Here is a 22,815-nt window from a genome sequence, read left to right on the forward strand (position 1 = left end):
AACTATCCATTTGGCTTGATCCCTCTTCCTCTAATCATACCCCTCCCCTCTTTGGCCTCTGACAGCTCAGCTAGAGCAAGAGAGGGCAAGTGGGCGAGCTTAAGGTTGGGCAGTGCTTGTTTCCATGGTAGTGAATTACAGTTTAATATTAACATGTGAAATGAGCTAATGAGTAAATTCCTGAAAATAGGACTAAAGAGAGAGACTTCAAAATGGAGGCAAGTAAGAAACGGGGTTCCCCAAGGATCTATGTTGGGATCTGTGCTATTTAACTTAGTCATAACTTAGTCTGGCTTTAGGTTGAGCAGTTTGCCAAGAACACAAGATCATTCAGTGTAGTAAAAACCAAAGTGGACTGTAAAGAGCATCAAAAAGGGCAACAAAAATGAGATTCAATGTGAATGTAGAGTGATGCACATTGGTGGCAACTACCACCCCAATATTCTGTGGGGGGCTAGAAAGCAGTCTTTGTCTCAGATAGCATCACCTTCTACATGGAAGTTAGGTCTATTCTTGTGACTTTGAGGACATCTACACCAATCTACTAACTTACTTTACTTTTATTAATCCCCAACCACCACCACCTAAGTTTGAGGTCAGGGACATGTAAAAAAAAAAAAGAGAGAGGAATTTTGAGGAAGAAGCCATGAAGGCATATGTAGCTGCCTTATGGTGGTCAGAGTGCTGGCCCATCTATCCAAGCACTGTCTATTCGGACAGCAGCTCACCATGGCCTGAGACAGAAGTCTTTTAAGACAAGGATGGGGGACATGTGGCCCTCAAGATGCTGTTGGATTGCAACTCACATCATCCCTCACCATGGCTAGGGCTGATTTGCAGTCCAACAACAACAGGCGGGCCACACATTCCCCACTATTGCTTTAAGTCATACTACTGGATATCCTGTCAATTGGAGATGCATATGCAAAGCATGTGTTCTGTGCATTTCTCTCTGACCTTCCTCCTGGGTTTGGGCCAGCACAGGGGCTGGCAGCCAAGCTTCTTCTTTGGTATGGTCTCCTTTTTCCTTGTTGCCTTTCCAGAATAGCTGCAGAGCAAAGACTGTTATCCTACAGAATTCACGTGCTTCCTTCCCACCCACCCCCAGCAGAGGGAGAAAAGAGAAGCTGCAGCAAGCGAAAGCTTTCTCTTGGCAAGAGAAGACTTGCTGGTGACCACAAAGGCCTATTCCTGTCAAGCAGGAAGGAAGAGTGCTCTGTGGAAGAGATAGGCTGTGCCTCAAGATAACTCTTCTGTCCACTTCCTGTTGCTCAAATTAGCAGGAGCATGGGACTTTCAATGTTTTGTTGGAACCCAAAGATATGTGAGTCACTGAAAACGGTCATATCCTCAAATGCCATGAGGCTTTGGCCCAAGCAATTTGTGCCTAGTGAGATTATGGGCTCAGTCCCATGAAGCTAAGTTAATGGGACACCCTTGGGAATTGCAATAAAAGAAGGGCTGCAAGTGCTGGTTTCAAATCTGTGCATCAGAGTTCTCATGGCAGCTTGAAACACAGATAGTGGCTATTGCCCTCAGAAGTAGCTCTCTGCAATAGCCTTCCTGTTCCAGGTCCCATTCTAGGCAGAGAGGTGGGTGGCACAATATCCATAAGAGCCTGAGGAAACTATCTGCTTTCTAAGAGGTAACTATAGAATTCCAATGGGAAAGGTTTGGGGGAGAATAAAAGGGAACCCTGTTCAGGTGGTTCGCACAGTTCTTCCCCAAAGTTTTCATACTTTCTGGTTATAAGCAAGATAGATCTCTTGCTGGTTCTGCCAGTATTTTGTTCCCCTAGTTCAACTATTCCCAGAGAATAAGTTTGACACAAGTTATATGCAGTTCTAATTGGTAAGAATATAAGATGTTAGGAAACTGGAAGCCTTGTTGGTAAATGGTGTTTCCTGGATGAAAGTTATCTAGAGTGTCTCCAGTTAAATGATTGACTGACTTGAACCACTGGACAGAAGGGAAGCTTCCATTTCATGGGACTGTAGTTGCCTGAGCGGGACAGTGGCCACAGCAGCCCTTGTGGGGAGGTTTCACCTAGCAAGGCCAGTACTGGGTACACTCTTACTTGGAATTCCATCCTCATGTCCTTGCTTGATGCAGCCTCCTGGCAGAGAATTTTACAGATGACCCTACTTTCTTGAGGCACAGCCCTATCTCATGGGGGTTCAACCTTCAATATTACTGTTTTTCTATCTCCTGGCTATTAAGAAGCGCTTCTGGAAGAGATAAAATATGGTACACACAAGAAACTAAATCAAAATGAGAAAAAGTGATGATGTATAAATATATTTTTAAAAATTAATCTTAGCATCAATTTTCTTGTGAGTATTGTGTTTCAATAGAACAAAAATGTCCTCCCATCTCTCAGCTAAGATTGTTACCTGATTAAAGAAACCTTAGGTGATTAATCATTTGAATTTGTATATTTAATCAAATCTGCAAACATTTGTGTATGAGGAAAAACAGATTTAAAGAAAAGAGTCAGAAGAACCTGCTAAATGGGGTGAAGTGTGTGGTACCTCAAAAGATCAGGTAGAGGGACTTTCCACTAACAGAGCCCTTCCTCTTGTGGAAGGGCTCCTGGAAGAGAAGGCAATCAACGGCTACTAGTCCTGATGGCTATGTGCTACCTCCAGTACCAGAGGCAGTGAGCTTATGTACACCAGTTGCTGGGGAACATGGGTACGAGGGTGGTATTGTGCTCATGCCCTGCTTGTGGGTTCCTGGTCAACAGCTGGTTGGACACTGTGTGAATAGAATGTTGGGCTAGATGGACCCTTGGTCTGATCTGGCTCTTTTTATGTTCTTATGAAGGCAGTGCCTGGATCCAACTCTTTGCTTCTAGATGATATATGCATATATTGTAGTAGTCATCGTAGTAGAAAAGCCTTCCCCAACCTAGTATCCTCCAGATGTTTTGATTACAACTCCCATTAGCCCCAGGGATGATGGAAGTTGTAGCCCAGAACATTTGGAGAGCACCAGATTGGGAAAGGCTGTAGGAGAGAGATTTCCTCCTCTTCTCCAACTGCAGAGGGGGCGCTTCTTCTTAGATGGCATTTGTGCTCTGCAGGTTTTAGTACTTGTATTTAAAAATAATAAATTGTATTACCTGTTTAACTGGGGGCATCCTCTTTCAGTTGGTCAAAATGTTTTTAAACTGTTTTATCAACTAAATATTGCAGCTCTCCTTTCACATGTACACTGATAGCAAATTAACTGTCCCTTGCCAGGAAAGAGATCTTGGAGGGACAGCTCAGTGAAAAATGAACCCTGCCTTCAGCAAAATTCATGTTGGGGACTGGAAATAAAATGGGCAATATGTAATGCTGTTTTGTAAATCTGTGGTGTGGCTGCACTTGGAAAACTCTACAGTTATAGTTGCCTCATTGCAAGAAGGATATTGCAGAGCTAGCAAAGATTAACCAAAATTATCAAGAGGTTGGAAAGCCTTCCTCATGAGGAAAGTTAGATCAGATGTTGAACTTCTTTCAGCCAGAGGGCCCAATTCCATTTTGGAGAAGTTCTCTGGGGCCGCATTCCAGTGATACGTGGGGCCACAATATCAGCATATTTTAGCTTAAACCTTTTGCTGCCAGTAACTAAACATTTGGAGAGGCATTTCAATCTTTTAGAATGGGGAAAAAGTGCACAAAAGTGGGAAACCATCAAATGTTCAGTAGTTGGGGGGAAGGGGGCATTGCCATCTGGGGAACCCCAGAGGGCTAGATTTGGCCCCTGAGTGTGAGGTTCTGCACCCCTGCTTTAGATCATGCAGGGAGTCTACATGAGTAGAGCAAGCTCCCTGCTGCAGACGTTCACCCTGAACACGTGAGAAACCAGAAGTAGCTCTGCAACCTTGGGAGGAGGGGCTAAATATGCAGCCCCTTTGTATCTGTGGTGACCCTTCATGTGAGCAATGTGTGAAGAGGGCTGTAATGTATGGAACTTCTTATCCCAAGATACGACAGCCACAAACTAGATGGCTTCAAAAGGGGATTAAAACGTGTTTCTTTAGCATAGGTCTGTCAAGTGGTTATCAACTAAATGGAATATCCAAGTTTAGAGGCAGGATTCCTCTGACTGCCAGTAGCTGGGGAAAAAATAAGGGGCATAAGGCCACTGCTTGGAAGCCACTGTTGAAAATACAGGCATTAGCAGGACCATTGGCATGGGTGGGATTCTAACTCAGGAAAAAGGTAGCCCCCACCCTGATGTGAGGCCGCCACTATCAGTCTAACAATGCATGCTAGTACAATGTGCCACAAGCACAAAATAAGAAATAGGAATATATGCAGAGCCCATAACTCAAGCATATGAACTCATCCACAGACTATACATCACAAGGCATGTAACATATGTAGCCTTAATTTGTAAAATGGGTAAAAAATTCTATCTTTAGAAGACAGGGCAGAAAATACTGCCCGTTTTACAGATTGAGTACACGAGTGAAATTTAATTTCTAAATATTTTTATTTTCTGTCAAGCTAACAAAACAAAGGGTTAAACACTGAGACCCTATGATATTAACTTGCTGGGTTGAGCCTACCTAACCTTTAAAATAACTAGGTTGGCTGGGCCTGCCTGAGTTACAGCCTGACTGCTGCTGTGAGCCAGGGGGACTCTTCATACATTCTCATTCTTGGAATGTTCGTGAACTAGAAGAAGCAGGCACAATATGTCATGTTCTGAGAAACAGAAATGTGAGGGAAAGTTGTATGACGCTGAAGTAAAAGGAGAACAAGAGATAGGGAGTCTAGGGGGAGGCTAATGACAAGGTGAGGAAGTAGACTGCCATGAGAAGCTGACATACTGTATCCCAGGGAGCAAAGATGCCCCCCCCCCCCATGGTCCTCCTGTTCTTTTAAGAGTTGAATAGAAGGGAAAACTACCATGTATGGCTTTTTCTGGCATTGCAACACTATAGTGGGAAAACCCCACCTACTGAAATTCTCCTTTCATTTTCCTCATATCAGGGGCCCTCTCAGTGAAGTGCTAGAACAGCTTTCCCCTACCTGAAGTTGGTAAAAGGCACCCTGAACTTGGATATCCATCAGCAATGCTGGATTAAAAAGCACTTCCAAGTTGTGAATCTGATCTGCAATTCCCCCCATAGAATTTTGTGTCCATGGTCAGTTGAAGCATTCACCAACAGTACTGCCATCTTGTCTGCATTCAGCTCTAGGTTGTTAGCTCCCATACTACTACTACCACTACTGACTCTGGGCACCTTACCTGCATTAGATTAGAGGGTGAAGTAAGAGTGCCCCCCACTCCCATCTCTGCTGAGTGACCTGGAAGGATACCAATGCTGATGCTATTGAAAGCTATTAAGAGGGCAAGGAGAATCTGTAGGGTTGTAGACCGGCTGCCTATCTCCCAGAGAAAGCTATCAACCAGTGTGACTAAGGTGGTTTCAGTCCCCAAACCAGATTGAAATAGATCTAGGTAACCCACAGTGGCTAGGAAACCCTAGAGTTAGGCTACCACACCACCTAGTCAAGCACCTTGCCTAAGAAGAGATTTTCAACGAGTCAATAGTTATTTATTTAAAATATTTGTTTCCTGCTCCTCAGCTAAAAAGGCTACCAAAGGAGCTTACATTCAATCAGTAAAACAAGGCAGCCCCTGCCCACAGGCTTAACAGTATAAAAAAACACAATACACAACAAAAAGGGATGGGAAGGGAAGAATTAAAAATTAAGTTGTTTTCAGCAGGGTTGGTGGAATGGCCCTTCTTCCCCTCTCATCTGACTGATTTATAGTTGGATAATTGAGTAGAGTCCAAAGAAAGCGGCTTTAAAAGTGCTCCCATAAATATCTATTTGAAGGAATCTGCGATCACCCCTCTCTCAAGAAGTTATTAATAACCTCCTAAATTCAGCTAGTCATTTCTCCCCAGTTTGATATTAAGATCCAGGATGGGTAAGGGTCAAGCCTCCTCAAGTAGCAAAACCAGATACTGATCCAATTGCTTGAGACAAGATGGCACGACTAAAGGAACGCAGGTATTCAACCTGTAGTGATGTATTTATAGAATGCTTAGCAAGGGTCACAGTGAGTTATTAAGGATTCAAATGATCTCCCTGAGACTTTATAAGAAAGAGGCTGTTCATCATACAGAAAAACTCTTCTGGCAGGCATTGAGGAGGTGCCATCAATGCCACAGCATAGGCTTTCAACTGGTCTATAGCCTTCATTTGGTTTGATGCACCCTGAACTTTCCTTCATTTGAGTTCTAGTTGTCATCCCAACTGCTTCATTACTGACACCTGACAGTTCCCAAGACTACCAGTGAACTGATTTAGCTCTATGTCCTCTCAGTGTGAGAGGACATAGAGAGCATTCATGTCTACTGCTTAGGCCATCTCCAAACTCCAGAAATCAACCAGCATGCCAAAGGAATAACCATTTGTATCAGATAGAATATTCCAACAGCATTCAGGAAACCCCATCTATACCTGCTCAGCTCAGAACACCCAATTCCAACATGTAATCTGCCATATATATGGAGTCATTATATTTTGAAATTGCCGTGTTGTTGTCAAGATGGCCATGAAATTCTGAGTTGCCCCAGTCAAGGTAAGCTTTACATAAGTGCTGAAGTCTCCCAGGAGTAGAAGCTTTGGGGTCCACGGTCACTTCCACCAGCTCAGTAAGAGAGATTGTTATATTGGGGTAGAGGCACACAGACAAAATCCTTAACCTATACCAGTCACCTAACACTAGACACACATGCTCAACATTGAGGTTTTGTCAGGTAGTATTCTGAAACAACAATTCTGCCTTCCCAACCATCAAGTCTTTGTTGGCATGAAAGGTGATGGCAGATAGAAGTGCTAAGCAAGCACACAGCCTTGTTGAGAGTATGGATCATTAAAAGGCAGGAAGCAGAGGCAATATACATGAAAAAGCAAGAACTTGTAGGTTGTGGGGGCTTGGGGCTGAAGAAACAGTATTTGGGCAAAACCTCACACAGGGCGCTGGAACAGGAGAGGCTGTGATTTGATGGCAGAAAAGAAGACAGAAGAAGCTGTATTATTGTGGGTGAAGAAGTCACATGGCCACAGATTTTCCCCATCGTATGCTTTAAAAATTATGTAGAAGGAACATTTTTTGCTGAGTGCAGCTTTTGCCATCACTGTGATGGAGCACCTTGTGAAACTCTCCCTTCTATGTAACAATTAAGAGATACAGGAGTTCTGTCTCAGTTGACCTAGAAATCCTAACAGACAGAAAGCTCAAGAGATGGAAATGGGCCTGGGTTTCAGAAATTGATTTGTGCTACCCATCCACTGCAAAACTCAAAAGGAGGGCAATCCTTAGGATGGTTTGTTTCAAAGAGGGCCACTCAGTGAAGAATGTGAAATTGCAACGGTAGGCACTATATAGGCACTGGACTTCATTTCTCCTCCCTCCTACAATGGAAGTGGCATCTTTGCCTTTGGAAAGGTGCAGTAGCTTCTACAGCTGTTGAGCAAAGCAAAGAGCAACTCATGCTTCACTTTCCTCTGTTAATGTTTATAGTCCACAGATGGGCCAGCATTAGGGATCATAAAGAAAGGGTTGAAAATAAAATGTTCAGTATCGTAAGGTCTTATACAAATGTGTGGTGTGACCACACCAGGAATACTGTGAACAGCTCTGATTGTCGCATCTCAAAAATGATATTATAGAGCATAAAGGTGCACAAAGAATAACCAAAATGATCAAGGGGCTGGAGCAACTCCCCTATGAGGAAAGGTTACAAAGGCTGAGACTTTTTTGTGTAGGAAAAAGGAGTGGGGGGTGGAGACACATGATAGAGGTATATAAAATTATATATGCTGTTGAGGAACTGGACAGCACAGTTTTTTCTCCCTCTCATAATACTAGAATGTGAAGGAAATGATGGAAGATTCAGGCCAGACAAAAGAGAAGTACTACTTCCACAGCACATAGTTAAATTCACAAGATGTGGTCACAGGCACCAACTTGGATTAAATAAATTTATGGAGGATAGGACTATCAATGGCTACTAGTCATGGTGGCTATAAGCTACAATCAGAATTGGAGGCAGCATGTCTTAGAATGCCAGTTGCTGAGGGACAACAGTGATAGAGCGCTATTGCCCTCATGTCTTGATTATGGGCTTCCAGAGGCATCTAGCTGGTTACTGTGGGAAACAGGATGCTGGACTAAATTTGTCTTTGGCCTGATGCAGCAGGGCTCTTATGATCTTATGGGCCACAGTTACACCTTAGGCCACTAGTATAGTCGTACTTCTCAACTGTTACTTGCAGATGCATGTTTGCCCAAAGATACGCCTAATAATTACATTATTGCTCCAACCCATCCTACAACAGTGGGAAAACATTGGAGTGCAGACTTCTACATGAGGAAAATAGTCAGGGAAGTGGTTACCTGGATTCATTGAAAAGGTAAAGATGGGTATAGGTGGATCAGATGATATGAAGAAAAGCATGAAGACTATGAGGGGTGTCACTTATTTGAAGGAACAAATAATAACTGGTTATGGGTCAGAATAGGAGCTCAAAATATTTTGGAAACAAAATGAATATGCTGCAATAAGCTAAGATAAAAAAGTTTATTTTGTGGAAAGTAACTGATTACATGAAACATTTCATGCCATGAAATTGTAATGAAATGATGAAATGAGATTGTGTGTTATTTAGGGCTCCAACATTTGAACAGTGCTTTCAAAGGATCTATTAATATATTTGTAAGCAACGCTTAGAGATTTTCACTCTAAAGTTATTCACATGCTCCGAGTAAGGCATACACAGACTGATTCACCTGGTAACCATTCCTCTCCCAAAATATGTAGCCTACTGAGTTTTCCAGCTGGTGAGTTGTAGGTGTTACAAGAGCGCTTAGGAAATCGCTAATTAAAGGGCAGGATCCAATGGGGCTCTTACGCCCCCGTTGACTCTCTTATGCTTTGTCAATTCTGTTGTGCAAGCGGCCCCCACTGCTTGCACAATGGTGATTTAGCACTTTCAGGACAACCTGCGATGAGCGAAAACGCTTGTTTGTAGAAGGGGCAGGTTGGCAGAGTTTGCATAAGGGAACTCCGCTGACCTGCCTCCTTCCAGAAACAAGTGTTTCTGCTCGTTTTGTGGCTTCCCCTAGGAAGCACCAAACCTCCCTTCCGTAAGCGGTGTGTCCCACTAATTCCTGAAAACTTGGTGAGGTGAAAAGGAATTGGCTGGGATGTAAGTACTCCATTGGATTCTGCCCTATATGTCCATGAAAATTAAAATATTTACTCCGATTAGGAGCAATTAGCTTGCAGTTTTTAATAAATGCCAGGAATGCCTAACTATGCATTTTGTAAGATTGCTTTTGCTTCAGGAATGTAATCATTTTCTTTGAACATTTGAGATCTTGACTGAATGAGGATGATTGTGAATCTCCATTTGTGGTTTTATCAATTGGGGGTTGGACTCGATGGCCATGTAGGCCCCTTCCAACCCTACTATTCTATGAATTTTTGGAGAGGATATATAATATTGGTGAAGGCATAACTGAATCTGCCTACATTTCTATGAAATGTTCTGATAACAATGAGATAGTCCCCATGAATGACATGTAATTGCTGATATATTCCTATATTTCTCTAGTCAGATTCTGCAGGTTGGCCATAGATACAATGGCCTTTGAACAATGTCCATGCCAGCAGCCAAAGGATACTTAAGATAATGCTTCTTCACTAGAATGTGGTCTTAGATATATCCTGTCAGACCTGTGAAGAAAACATGCTAACAGATTTTATAGAAAAGTATTAAAATGTTTTAATTGGATGCTTTTGCTTGTGCATCTGGATATGTGTATTATATGCCACTGGCCCCATTGGATCTCTTCCATATTACCACAGTAAATTTAATTACAGTACCTAGCTAATGTTAATAATACAGTGACCTGAAGAAATGTAAACTGCAGGATACTTTGCATTTAGCTAAGTTATTCCAGTTCTCTTCTTAGTATTAATGTACCAAGCCTGATGTCGTAGATGTGACCGAGGCTGGCTATAACCACAAGCTACAAACTGTGATTGTGTGTGTTTGTTTGGGAGCGATATTTGGATGAGTGGAGTGTGTGTGTTGAATGGTTGAAGGAATGTTTGAATGGTGGGTGGGTGCTGAGAGTGTGCGGGTAGTTCTGGTGTGGTAAGGATGTCCTTGGGAAACTTTTGACACAGGGACCCATGGAGGGGGCCCCACTGTTCCAGTGACTTGGGGCAGATGGAGATATGGCAGGAGGAGGGGGTTGGGACATCAAAGTAGAATGGGCCACAGGTGTTTATACACTGTTCCCCTTCTACCCCCCTCCTCTAGCTCTCATGTGCCTGATAGCTCATCCACTGAGCCCCTTCTGTCTTGTGGTGCTGCTATTTAATGCCAGGTCAGTCTGCAATAAGACTGCACTGATTCGTGATTTAATTGTGGATGAGAAGGCCAGCCTGACATGTATTATTGAGACTTGGGTGGGTGAGCTGGGTGGGGTTGACTTGACTCAGCTATCCACACCTGAGTACTTGGTGCAGCACCAACATAGGTTGGAGGGCTGGGAGGTGGGGGGAGGAGTCTCTGTGGCTCATAGAACCTCCACCTCTATCTCCAGGAAACCACTCCACCTTGGAGCAGGCCTCAAGGGGTTGCGCCTGGTGTTGGGCCATAAAGACAGATTGGGGATGCTGCTGGTGTATTGCCCACCCTGCTGCCCAGCATCCTCCCTGACTCTGCTGGTGGAGGCAGTCACAAGTGTGGTGTTGGAGGAACCCAGGATTGTGGTTCTGGGTGACTTCAACTTTCATGCTGAGGCTGTCTCTGGAGTTCCAGTTCGGGACTTCATGGCCTCCATGACAACCATGGGGCTGTCTCAGTTTGTCATCAGCCCAAAACATGAAGCAGGGCATACCCTTCATTTGGTTTTTGCTCCAAGTTGTGAGCTGTGTTGTCTGAAGATGGGGGGGGGGGATCCAAGTAACCCCATTGTCATGGTCAGACCAGTTCCTGGTGAGATTTGAACTCACAGTGCTACTTCCCTCCTGCAGGGGTGGGGGACCCGTTTGGATGGTCTACCCCAGGAGACTGATGGAATCCAATGGATTTCTGAATGCTTTGGGGGATTTTCCAGTCGAGAGAGCTGGTGATCCAGCCAAGGCCCTAGCCTCACTGTGGAACAGTGAGATGCGGAGGGCCAGCGACTTGATTGTACCTGAGCGCCCTCTCCAGTGCTGTAGAGCCTGCTCCGCTCCTTGATATACTGGGGAGCTGTGGTCAATGAAACAGGCTGGACATCAGCTAGAGTGCAAATGGCATAAGACTTGAAGCGAAAATGACCAAGCATGCTCTAGAACACATAATCATGCCTATTGCATGGCGGTGCAGGCAGCAAAGAAGGTTTATTTTGCTGCTTACATTGTGTCCTCGAGTAGCTGTCGAGCAGAACTCTTCTGGGTGGTCCAGAGGCTGTTAACACCCTCCCCAGCAAATGGGGCCCTGGCCCCATCGAGGACCGGCTATGACCTTTTTGCATCACACTTTGAGGACAAAATGGCTTGTCTCCACAGCGAACTTGACACTGTTGTTAGTGCAGTTCCAATTGAGGTGTCTAATGCCACCATCTGCCCAATTTTGTGGTACCTGAGTTGTGGGGGAGTGCAACCTTGTTAATTCTGCTCGACTTCTCATCGGCTTTTGATACCATCGACCATGGTATCCTCCTGGATCGACTCCGTGGGATAGGTATCAGAGGCACTGTGATATAGTGATTCCAACTTACTAGGCCAATTTCAGAGAGTAACATTGGGTGAGTATTCCTTAGCCCCTTGGCAATTGAGCTACGGGGTGCTGCAAGGTACCATCTTATCCCTGATGTTGTTTAACATCTGTATGAAGCTGCTGGGAGCAGTCATTAGAGGATTTGGAGCTAAATGCCATCAGTATGCTGATGACACACGGCTCTATCTCCCTGTGACATCTGAATCAGGAGAGGCTGTGCAAGCCCTGGATCAGTGCCTAGACTCAGTAATGGGCTGGATGAGGGCCAATAAACTGAATCCTGGCAAGATGGAAGCCCTGTGGGTGAGTGGTTCCCAGATCCGGGAGATAGGCTCATTGCCTGTTTTGGATGAGGTTGCACTCCCTCTGAAAGCTCAGGCTCGTAGTCTGGGGGTACTGCTAGATCCATCATTGTTGCTGGAGGCCCAAGTGGCCATGGTGGCTTGGAGTGCCTCTTACCAGCTTCGGTTCATTCACCAGCTATGGCCTCTTCTGGGCAGGGATAGCTTGATCATGGCGGTATAGGCATTGGGAACCTCAAGACTTGATTACTGCAATGCGCTCTATGTGGGGCTGTCCTTAAGGCTGATCTGGAAGCTGGAGCAAGTGCAGAATGCAGAAGGTCAGCTGTTGTCCGGAGCTGCCCTTTTCAGCATGTAATTCCTTTGCTGAGGGAACTGCACGGGCTGCCTATTTGCTACCAGGCCAGGTATAAGGTATTAGCACTAGTGTACAAAGCCATAAACAACTTGGGACCAGGATACCTGAGAGAGCGCCTTCTTCTTTACCAAACTGCCTGGTCACTGAGGACATCAGAGGGCATGTCCCTGGTGGTTCCACATGGACCCATCGCCCTGCTGGAGTCCACCAAGAAAAGAGCCTTCAGTGTGGTGGCCCCCTTCCTGTGGAACTCTCTGTCTTTGGAGGTCAGGCAGGTGCTAACGTTGTGTTGTTTTTGGCGCCTCCTGAAGACACAGTTATTTCGAGAGGCCTTCCTTGAGTGACCACCCACGGTTTATTAAGTTGAGAATGTGTTTCTTTTAAAATGTTTTAATTGTTTTAATATGGTGTTTTATTCTTCTGTCTTTGTTGTTCACCACTCTGTAATTTTTTGATGTGGAGGGGTATATAAATATTATAAATAAATAAATTTTTACTATTTCTGAGGCCTAATGTCAGTTGTGACTTACCATGGAGAAACATCTCCACATAGTTCCTTGCCACAACTGTAATGTGTAACTTCAGTAAATTAATTATGAATTAAATTATGAGAGCCAGTGTGGTGTAGTGGTAAGAGTGTTGGACTAGGAGCTGGGAGATCCGGGTTCTAGTCCCCACTCGGCCATGGAAGCTCACTGGGTGACTTTGGGCCAGTCACAGACTCTCAGCCCAACCCACCTCACAGGGTTGTTGTTGTGAGGATAAAATGGAGAGGACGTGGATAATGTAAGCCGCCTTGGGTTTCTTGCAAGAGGAAAAAAGGCGGGGTATAAATGCAATAAATAAATAAATAAATTCTAATTAATAATTATCCAGGATGTCTCTTCACCAAAACCAACCACCTCCAGGATAGTGTGGTACTGGTGTGTGACCCAACACATATGAGAGCCAGTGTGGTGTGAGAACCAGTATGGTGTGAGAGCCAGTGTGGTATAGTGGCAAGAGTGTTGGACTAGGAGCTGGGAGATCTGGGTTCTAGTCCCCACTTGGCCATGGAAGCTCACTGGGTGACTTTGGGCCAGTCACAGACTCTCAGCCCAACCCACTTCACAGGGTTGTGAGGATAAAATGGAGAGGAGGAGGATAATGTAAGCCGCCTTGGGTTCCTTGCAAGAGGAAAAAAGGCGGGGTATAAGTGCAATAAATAAATAAATAAAATGATGAAGTAGGATGCATTTAACAATGCTAGGCAATGGGGATGGCTAATCATAGGGCATTCCACATAACACACTGTCACAGACTGTTTCAGAATAGGCATAAAGGAGTATTACTTTTGCTTCCAGGTTTCAGTTCATTTAAAGAGAATTTACTATTGTATACTTACTATTGTCTTATTTTTTTCCAATAGACATGCTATATATGTGATGAACAAGGCAGAGAAAGTAAAGCAGCCACTGGTGCTTGCATGACTTGTAATAAGCATGGATGTCGTCAGGCTTTTCACGTGACATGGTAAGTAAACACTGGAGGGGAAATCCGGCTGTTTTTTCTGAGCTATCTAGTTTTATTACCCTGGTAGATGTGGCTTTAATATGTCGTGGTACTTTTACATTTAAAGGACATGTCTTAACATATTGTTTTAGTAGGTACATTGTACTGTGCCATTCTAGCCATAATTCAGTGTGATATACAATTTCTGCTGCTAAGACTATATCAGAAAGGTTTGAATCCCCCCCTCCCCCCAAATACTGGCCACTAAATCATTTCCAGTTACCTTAATGCGTGTTTAGATAGAAAAAAGTGGAAAATATGCTCCCTTAATTACATAGACAGTCATCAAATTTAGATGCTACCTACATAATAACCTGTTTTAGAAATGTTTTTCTTAAGTGTCTTCAGAGTCTGACTCTTTCCTAACTATTTTTCTTTCTCAGTGCACAGTTTGCAGGACTTCTGTGTGAAGAAGAAGGTAATGGTGCAGATAATGTCCAGTATTGTGGTTACTGTAAATACCATTTCAGTAAGCTGGTAAGAATTTGTTGAATTTGGTGTTTCAAATACTGCATTTTAGTAATATTATGTGATTTTAATTGGGCTACTAATGTGGTGTTGCTTATACTAAACACTGACTAAAATTTAATCTTCTGGACATTTTTTAATGTGGAAGTAAATGTTCATATGTTAAATTCAGTGTGTTGCAATATTATGAGTGGCAGTTGACTTTTCAGTTTTATCCCATAGTGAGTTTAGTTTTCATTATGGAAAAGGCCTGAAGAATACCCAAAATGTTAAAATAACAAGATGTCTGGATAAATGTCCAATGCAGACATATGGTTGCCTTGCCATGGACTACATATAGAGAACGTAAGACTTGCCTATCAGGTCAGACTAAACTTCATCTAGTCCAGTATTCCGGCTCCCAACGGAGGCCAGTGCCTCTGAGAAGCTCACAAGCAGGACAATAAAATGATAGCCATCCTTCCTGATCTTTGGCCTCTATATCCAGTAACTGAAGATAAAACGTCTTGTAACATGAAGGTTCCTTTTTAACTATCATGGCTAATAGCAACTGGCTTGCTTCCTGCTTCTGTTGTTCTTATGTAAAAAAATACTGAAAATCTTCATTAGCTGTTTTCTCCTTAAATTCTTTTTAGGCTTGTTTTATTTACATCTGCTTTGCCAGAACATATTTTCTTATTGTCCCCTGCAATTCAGGCAAGAGTTGTAATTTTTCTAAAAAAAAGTGTTCTTGCTTTCTATAACATTCTTGATCCTGCTATTTAACTAAACTGGCATCCTATTGAACTTCTTTGTGCTTTATCTCATTTGTTGTATGCATTTTACTTGAGCTGCTATTATATAAATTTGAAATATTTTCTAGACTTCTCAAAGGGATTTCACCTTCCCAACTGTGTACGTTTCAGTTTACTTTTAACTAATTATCTCATTTTTTAAAAATGCACATGTTTACGATTAAATATGACTTGTGTTGGAGTTTCTAGTCATTCCTTCACATTCATTACGTTGAACATAATTGGGTCGTCATTGTTTCTAAATGGATCGTCACCGCTTACATTTTGAGCCAGTTTCTATGTACCTTTTAGGATTAAATAAGAGATGTCTCTTTTTGTGAGGTACAGTTATTTATTGTGTCTAGAAATTATGTGTCTGTTGTGATTGAAATTTTCATTATCCTGCAAAATTGCAGGCAGTTGAAGTTTCCTGTTATAACATTTTCAACCTTAGTTGTGTCTCTGACTACTTTTTGTATCAGGGTCACCATCAGATGTTGATCTTTGGTTGGGGAAGCAAGTCATATATTATTATTTTTTACTTGGAATTTCTACCCACAGGGATTTTGTGGGTAATTTTGTTTTGTGTTTTAAGTTTTCTAATTAATTCAACTCTGACTTCTTTTGAGAGCAAACCATTTCCCATACAACTGACTATGCCCTGTCTTGTAAATTTATAGAGATATTCATATGTTGTCATAAGCTACAGATAATCTTATGTCATTTACTTATTTTCTTAGGCAAATTATCTATATTCTCTTCTAGTTCCAGGCTTTCTAATTCATATAGTTTGTCCCTCTTTTAAAATTCTTTTTGAGTGTGGGATTTCAAATGCCTTTCAGCCATGACTGTCAGTCTTTCTGATTGGCTCCTGTCAGTTTGTGTGTTCATTGTCAATTTCTATGCTATCCCTGCTTTGAGGGTATAGAACATGACCTGTAAGAGATGAGCCATCCTGAAGCAGATGTTCCTCAGAACTTGTAGGTTCTTCCCCCCAAAGTCAGTGTAAAAATGACTTTACCTTCTATTATTTAAATGCTGGCATTCTGATTCCTTTGTATTTTGAGAGGAGCAAGTCTTGTCAATACAGAATGGAAGTTATAAGCTTTACATAATTGAGAGATGACCTATGGGGATTCTACAGTGTATAAAGGTTCTCCACCCGCCTCCCCCACAAGCAGATTAAAGTGTTAGACTTCAGTTTGATATTTCTTGTATCTGAGTGATGCATTTGCAGTGGGATGCCTGATATTTATCCTTGTTCAGTCCTTACTCTCCCACAATGCACTTCAGTTCATGGTTTCCTTTTCCTTCTGATCTTCACTTGGTGCTACTGTCATTCCTCTTGATAGGTTTCTTGCTCTCTTAAGCTGGATCTCTTTTCCTCCTTTGCCCTGCCTGGCAGATTCTGTCACCTTGCTTCTGCTCCATCCAGTGCCCTGAGGCATCTTTGTGTTCTTACTTGACATGATTTATCGCCCAAGCCTGGACTGGAATGGCAGCTCAGAGTTTTGTGCTGCTTGCCTTCCCTCTAGTATTATATTAGTATTGTCTATCACTGGGAGGACTTAAAATGCCAAAAACAACTATAGCTGGGGACTTCTTGGCCCATTCTAAGCATGAGGTGCCAGGGTGGCCCCTTGCTTGTTTGCCCTCTAGTGCCAGGAATTAGAATTGTATTCTTCTGATTCTCCCACCCCCCTGCCCCCAACAGCATTAACATTTTCTAAGGATCCCTTTTATGTTCTGATTTGTACATTACCTGATACTTAACTGTTCTTCTGTAAGCCATATGACACATCCTTTTGACAGTCCATATATTCATGGCCCTGCCCTGCCCTATCTTTCCAGTGCAATGTCCTAGTTATAACTATGGGGGTTTAATTATATTTTGATTTGCACCATCTAGTAGTCCTCTTACAGTTTCTTTCTCGTATATACTTTATGTCGTATATAGTCTGTTGGCTTACTTTCTTCTTAAGAGCAGCATGAAACAGTTTTGGAACTTATCCAGAATTAAGGGTTGTTGAATAACTTCGGTTTTAAGTGCTCATTTGGACCAAGCATTTAATGTCTGTTCAGTTTAGTTGTACTTTGGGGAAGTGTAATCCTCAATACTTGTTCAGATTCTATTGATGAAAGTTGCAGTTGTGATTCTTGTTAAGATTTTAAATCCAGCGTATTAACAGGCATAACTCCATTGATTTAGTTGTTTATACCTGATGGAATTTGACTCCTGTACTTTAGTAGAACCTTGCACTGACAGAAAAATAAGTACATCTATATAAAGTAAGGACTAATTTTAATAATGCCACAGTTTAATAATGGCATAGTCTGAGTTTTATAAATCTGCATGGCTTTGATCATGCAGTGGAGCTGACAATATGGTTTCTGACGTGCGGTGCTATGTGGTTGTTTAAAAGAAGATCATGCACTTGGGACCTGTGTGTTTGGGACTCTGGCTTTTCCCATGATTTCTCAATCTATGCCTCATTCAACAGCTGTTCCACAATGTTCTATAAATCCTTGCTCTTCTCTAGTCAGTGACATCATACCTTAAAACAATAACATTCATGTCAGGCAGAAAGTCCAAGAAAACATGTGCATCCCAGCTAAGAAGGAGAGGCTTGACTAACTGTACATACATCTTGAAATCTTAATTTGCTGGTTGCAAATGTTACAGTTTTTAATGCATTGAAGGAATGGAATTGTGCACTACTTTTTGCAACACTATAAAAGAACAGGTAAACCCTGTGCCAGTGTTCTACTGAAGCTTATTGATGCCACAGCTGTTAAAAGTATTTATTTATTATTTTTAAGCACTATGCAAATAAATGTTGCACCGAGAAGGGGAAAGGGTCTAATATATATTTAGCCTCCTGGGAAGTTGTTGGTGATTTGATGTAGACTCATACATTACTGCTTATATTATAAGGCAGAGGTAGGTAACCTGTTGCTCTCCAGATGTTGTTGGAGTCCCACTTCCAGCAGCCCCAGCTAGCATCACAAATGGTTAAGAATGATGGAAATTCTAGTCCAACAACATTTGGAGGCCCATCAATTCCCCACCCCTGTTTTAAGGCATGACTTCATAGAAATGATTTGCTTGTTGATTCTGAAATGGGCTTTGGCCTTCTTTTACTTTTTTAGCTGTTTTAATTATCAGCTTCAAAGAGTAATCAAATAGAAGTAATCTTTTAAGGTGCTAATTCTTTAAGCCATAAAGTGGCTGCCTCACACATGTAAGATGAACAAACATTTCTTAATATCAAAGTTGCCTGTACAAATAGTGGCACTGTTGACTTCAGACTTTTCATACTTTCCTGAACAGTTTTATTTAGATTATGTGTGTTTTGGTTAGCTTCTCGGACAATTTATGAATTTTTGTTTTGTGTGATAAGGTGGTTGTCACACTTAGTTTAGACAGCTTTTATGTATATTCATTTCATGAATATATATTTTGTCTTTTTAGAAAAAGAGCAAACGGGGATCTAATAGGTCATATGATCAAAGTTTAAGTGATTCTTCCTCTCACTCTCAGGATAAGCACCATGAGAAGGAGAAAAAAGTAAGTGGATCTGTTACATAACACATCTGCTTTATCGTATTAGCACCTTCTACATGTTTCATTAGTAATCATTAAATGTATGAGGATGTTTGGTTTCTGCAATGTGGGAAACAGATATATGAATAGTATCTGCATGTTGATTCATAGATAACAGGATATAGTGGAGGAACTCTCCTTTTTGTTCTTTACATTTCATTTTACCAGTGTCCTCCTTGTTTCAGTTTGTGGGGCAATGGGATTAGAGTAGGGTTTCTTGCATGCAATTGATTTAATTCTAGTTTTTGTCAAGAAATATTTTAGTCAACTTGTTTTTCATTTGACTATATGAATAGCATACTAGTTCCTAAACATATCAGTTGCTGTCATATCTTACTCTTTATTGCAATCTTTCATGTACCCATTTCACTTCTCTATTGAAGAAAGCCAGCTAGAGGTTGTTTGTTGGCTGATCTTTTGGTGGTACTAGCAGTCTTTCTGTCCTGTAATTACAGGGTGCCATTGTCATTCATATGGAAATTTGTAATCTTTCAGTAAATTGTAAAAAATAAATAAATCACTAAACACTAATTGCATCCCTGTTGACTTATTCTTCTTATACTTTGATTTTAGATAGTTTAGGGAAGAAGGTTGATTCAATGTTGGTAAGTGAATACTTGCAAATTTTTGGCTCACAATACCAAATTTACAATTGCTTAAAGTTATTTGTTTTCCACTGTGTAGAAATAAAACAGCAGATCTGCATAAAATATCCCAAACCTTCATCGGAGGAAAGGAGACTCTGTCTGGATGCTCTAAACCCATGTTCAATGCTATTTTGTTTGTGACATATCTATTTCTTTGTGCAGAGGACTTGGCTTTTCAAACTTAGCTATATTGACTAGGATTCATAGGGATGTATGCATTAAAGCTTCTCTGGCTGAGCTCCTTGTCAGTGATGTGAAGTGGAAATTTTTCCATAACTTTACACTACCAAACTTTCCTCTGGAAAAAATCCATTTCTTAAAGTGTATTGTTTCATAAAATTAATTAGTGAATGAATTTTTAAATAGTTGATACAATACTAGTCACATTTAGCAATTTCAAAGTTGTATCATTGGTCACAAGCACAACTGCTGATGAGGATGAAGCATGATACGTTGCTCACAGACTTGTTGCAGGATGAACCATCCTTCAGTGAAAGAGAATGTGGCTCAAATAATTCTGCATTAGATTTGCCTCAGTTTTATCTGGAACTAATAAGTAATATGTTTCTTCAGACAGGCACAGTGCAACTGAAGGTGCCCTAAGTGAAAGTTAAAACTTTGTTGATTAGCATCACATAATCTTATTAATATTTTAAGTATTCTAATAAATATAATTTCTAAGTGAAGCGCTGAATATAACATTTAAACCACATTAAGTGAGCTTTACTGAATTATTTTTCCTAATCGAATATGTCAGTTCAGCTACTTTTGGCTGCTTGAATTTTTTAAACAATATTTATATAGCACATAATATTAAAATGGAATACTTTTTCAGTTTTGTTTACTAAATGTAAGTGAAATATGCTAAATCAGATCCCTGTCCATTTTAGTGCAGTGGAACATTTTCCAATTCACAGTGTTTTGGGAAAACCCATATCACTATGAATTGTACATCCCAGAAAGCCATATATGAAGATTGGGATACCTCATATTGCCTTTTATTTACTTTATGCCATCATATGAAGAAGTTTTTATCTTAGGCTATATCTTGTACAAATAGTTACATTCCCCCCACCCTTCTTTCTGAGCAGTGGCTATACTGGAATGTACTTGTGCATTTGTCACTGCAAGTTATTGATAAAGTTAACTATTAATGGTTCTAGGAAAAGGGTGACCTTTGGAACCATTGATTTGTGATATTCAATGAGAATTTAATACTGTTCTGTTACTAAGATTAATAGCATTAGAATCCTGTATACTAATAGCAAATTAATTCTCTGAGTGTGCATCCAAAATGGCACCATCCACACACAAGAGGAGGAGAGCAGGCCTGGGGAAACCCCAGCATTTGCAGGAGTACCCCCCCCAAGGAAAAACCTCTAAGTGGGTGGAACTCCAAAAAGGGCCCAGTGAGGACCGAGCATGCTCAGTGGCCACAGAATGCTAAGTGTTCGGCGGGGTGGGAGCAGGTGGGGGAAGGAAAACCGGGCTTGGAATGGGTATCCTGGAAAAGGGCATTGCTGGCTGGTTGGAACCCTGATCAGGAGCAGATCCTACTTGTACGGAGTGTTGCTGGAGTCTGCTTGCCTGTTAGGTAGGTTTTAAACAGATTAAAACCTACCTAACAGCTAATGACATAATGAAAGCTACGTTTTTAAAGCCAATTGACTTGTCCTTACCTAGTGCTAAATCCAACATTATGCAAGTGGATTTCCATATGCACAATGAGAGTTCCTCTTACCCTCCTACCCTGACACAGCCCCTCACTCATACCACAAATCTGCTCCGGGGGCGGGGACGCTTTGGAGCAGATTTAGGGTGAATGGCTGCAGGGTGGAGGGGAATGGCTGCAGTGTCTGTTCTGCTGGAGGAAGGACACCATTGAATACAACCCCAGTAACAATCGTAAATAAATCTATTTACATAATTATTTTTATCAATCAAGGTATTCAGCCAAATTATAAACTGAAGTTCATAATTTGTTTAAATCTCTTGATTGATAAATTTCAGTTTCGAAAATGTGAGAATTCTTCCATAATTCTAAAGATGGAGTATGAGCATTAGAGACAATTATGACAGTTAACAAGCCTGGACAGTATTGCAGAGGAGGGGCAATGGCAGGCATTAAGAAACTGATCATTTTAGCCTATATGCTTCTTCAAGTCATAATGAAAACTTGGGTGGAGAACTTCTTGCTACACTTGTTCAACAACTATGTCCAGCTTTTTTAATGAGCTGCCAAGCTGTTCAGTCCCTAACACTTAATGTATAGGACAATCTGTACTGTGTGAAAACAACATGCAGTGTGTGAACAAAATCAAACTGAACTGAAATGACAATCATTCAAAATAATATTTATTTATTAAAACAATATTATTTTTTGCTTATTTAAAACTTTAGTATTGTGAAATCCTTTAATTTGTATTATACTGGAGAAAATTTAAATGCTGCAGGTACACTGGAGAATGTATTATCCATTAGCAAATATCCTATATTAGTGGTGTTAAAAAGCCATTTAAAGGTAAAGCTTAGGGTCCCCCAACTGAATTCCATAGGGCTAGGAAGCTGGTGCCATTAGTAGAGCAAGGAATCTGGCTCACCATTGGTTATTTGATTTAATGTGTTGTGCACATGTTCAGAAATGGTGTTCCTGCTAATTTCTGCATGTTCAGGACAGAGATTACTTTTGGGATATGTGTCTGTGTGCTGAGATCCCTGTTTTGATGCTGGCTTCTTTCCTTTTTTGGAGGGAGAAGGAATGCTTACTCTTAAAGCCCTCTCGTTTCCCTTTTATCTGGTGGTGTGGATATAGACAGTTGTATCAATTCCCATTCGTGTTGAGCTAATGAATTAGGTGCTTTATGGAGGAGAAATATGGTTGAATTTGGATCATCTTTTATTCTTCTGTCATTATAATTATTGGTGGTATCTTGAGTGGTATATTCCCATTTCTGTTTCAGTGGCAGACTTTTTTTTGGATGGGTTGATTGTACTTGACAGTTTGAGGTAGAATTGATGGTTTATTGTCTAATTCTGGTGAAATTGTTATCTATTTTTTGAAAGGCACAGCCTGGTGGCATCCCCTTGGTGGGGAGTTTGCCTTTCCAAATCACCTTATTTGTTCACTCTAGTATTTATTTATATTTTGCTAGACTAGTCAACAGTAGGCTGAAATAAGAGCCTCCTGCTCTATGGGTTGCAGGAAATAAACAAAAGTATTATAATGTTAATGAAGAGAACATCTTTTGAAAAGTAGTGCATTGCTGGATAGATCTTCGGGATACCTGCAAATTTTGACTTTTCTGCATACTCTT

At 41.4% G+C, this 22,815-nt stretch overlaps 1 protein-coding gene across 12 annotated transcripts in view; it reads left to right on the forward strand.

Moving 5' to 3' along the window:
- Positions 1-22,815, forward strand: part of MLLT10 (MLLT10 histone lysine methyltransferase DOT1L cofactor) — a 173,438-nt gene that overhangs the window by 34,466 nt on the left and 116,157 nt on the right. For 9 of the 12 annotated variants that reach the window (XR_014792417.1, XM_084859032.1, XM_084859028.1 and 6 more), the window contains 3 exons: positions 13,867-13,970; positions 14,393-14,486; positions 18,723-18,818. Coding sequence is in view for 11 of the 12 variants with exons in the window: in XM_084859032.1 (XP_084715158.1) it covers positions 13,867-13,970; positions 14,393-14,486; positions 18,723-18,818 (294 nt within the window). In the remaining variant the exon portion in view is untranslated. The remainder of the gene's footprint in view (positions 1-13,866; positions 13,971-14,392; positions 14,487-18,722; positions 18,819-22,815) is intronic. The other 3 variants (XM_084859035.1, XM_084859027.1, XM_084859026.1) reach the window with 1 other exon arrangement.

This window comes from Heloderma suspectum, chromosome 5, assembly GCF_057233095.1.
Source record: "Heloderma suspectum isolate Gila_16-S chromosome 5, 16-S_ref, whole genome shotgun sequence".
Classification (NCBI taxonomy): domain Eukaryota; kingdom Metazoa; phylum Chordata; class Lepidosauria; order Squamata; family Helodermatidae; genus Heloderma; species Heloderma suspectum.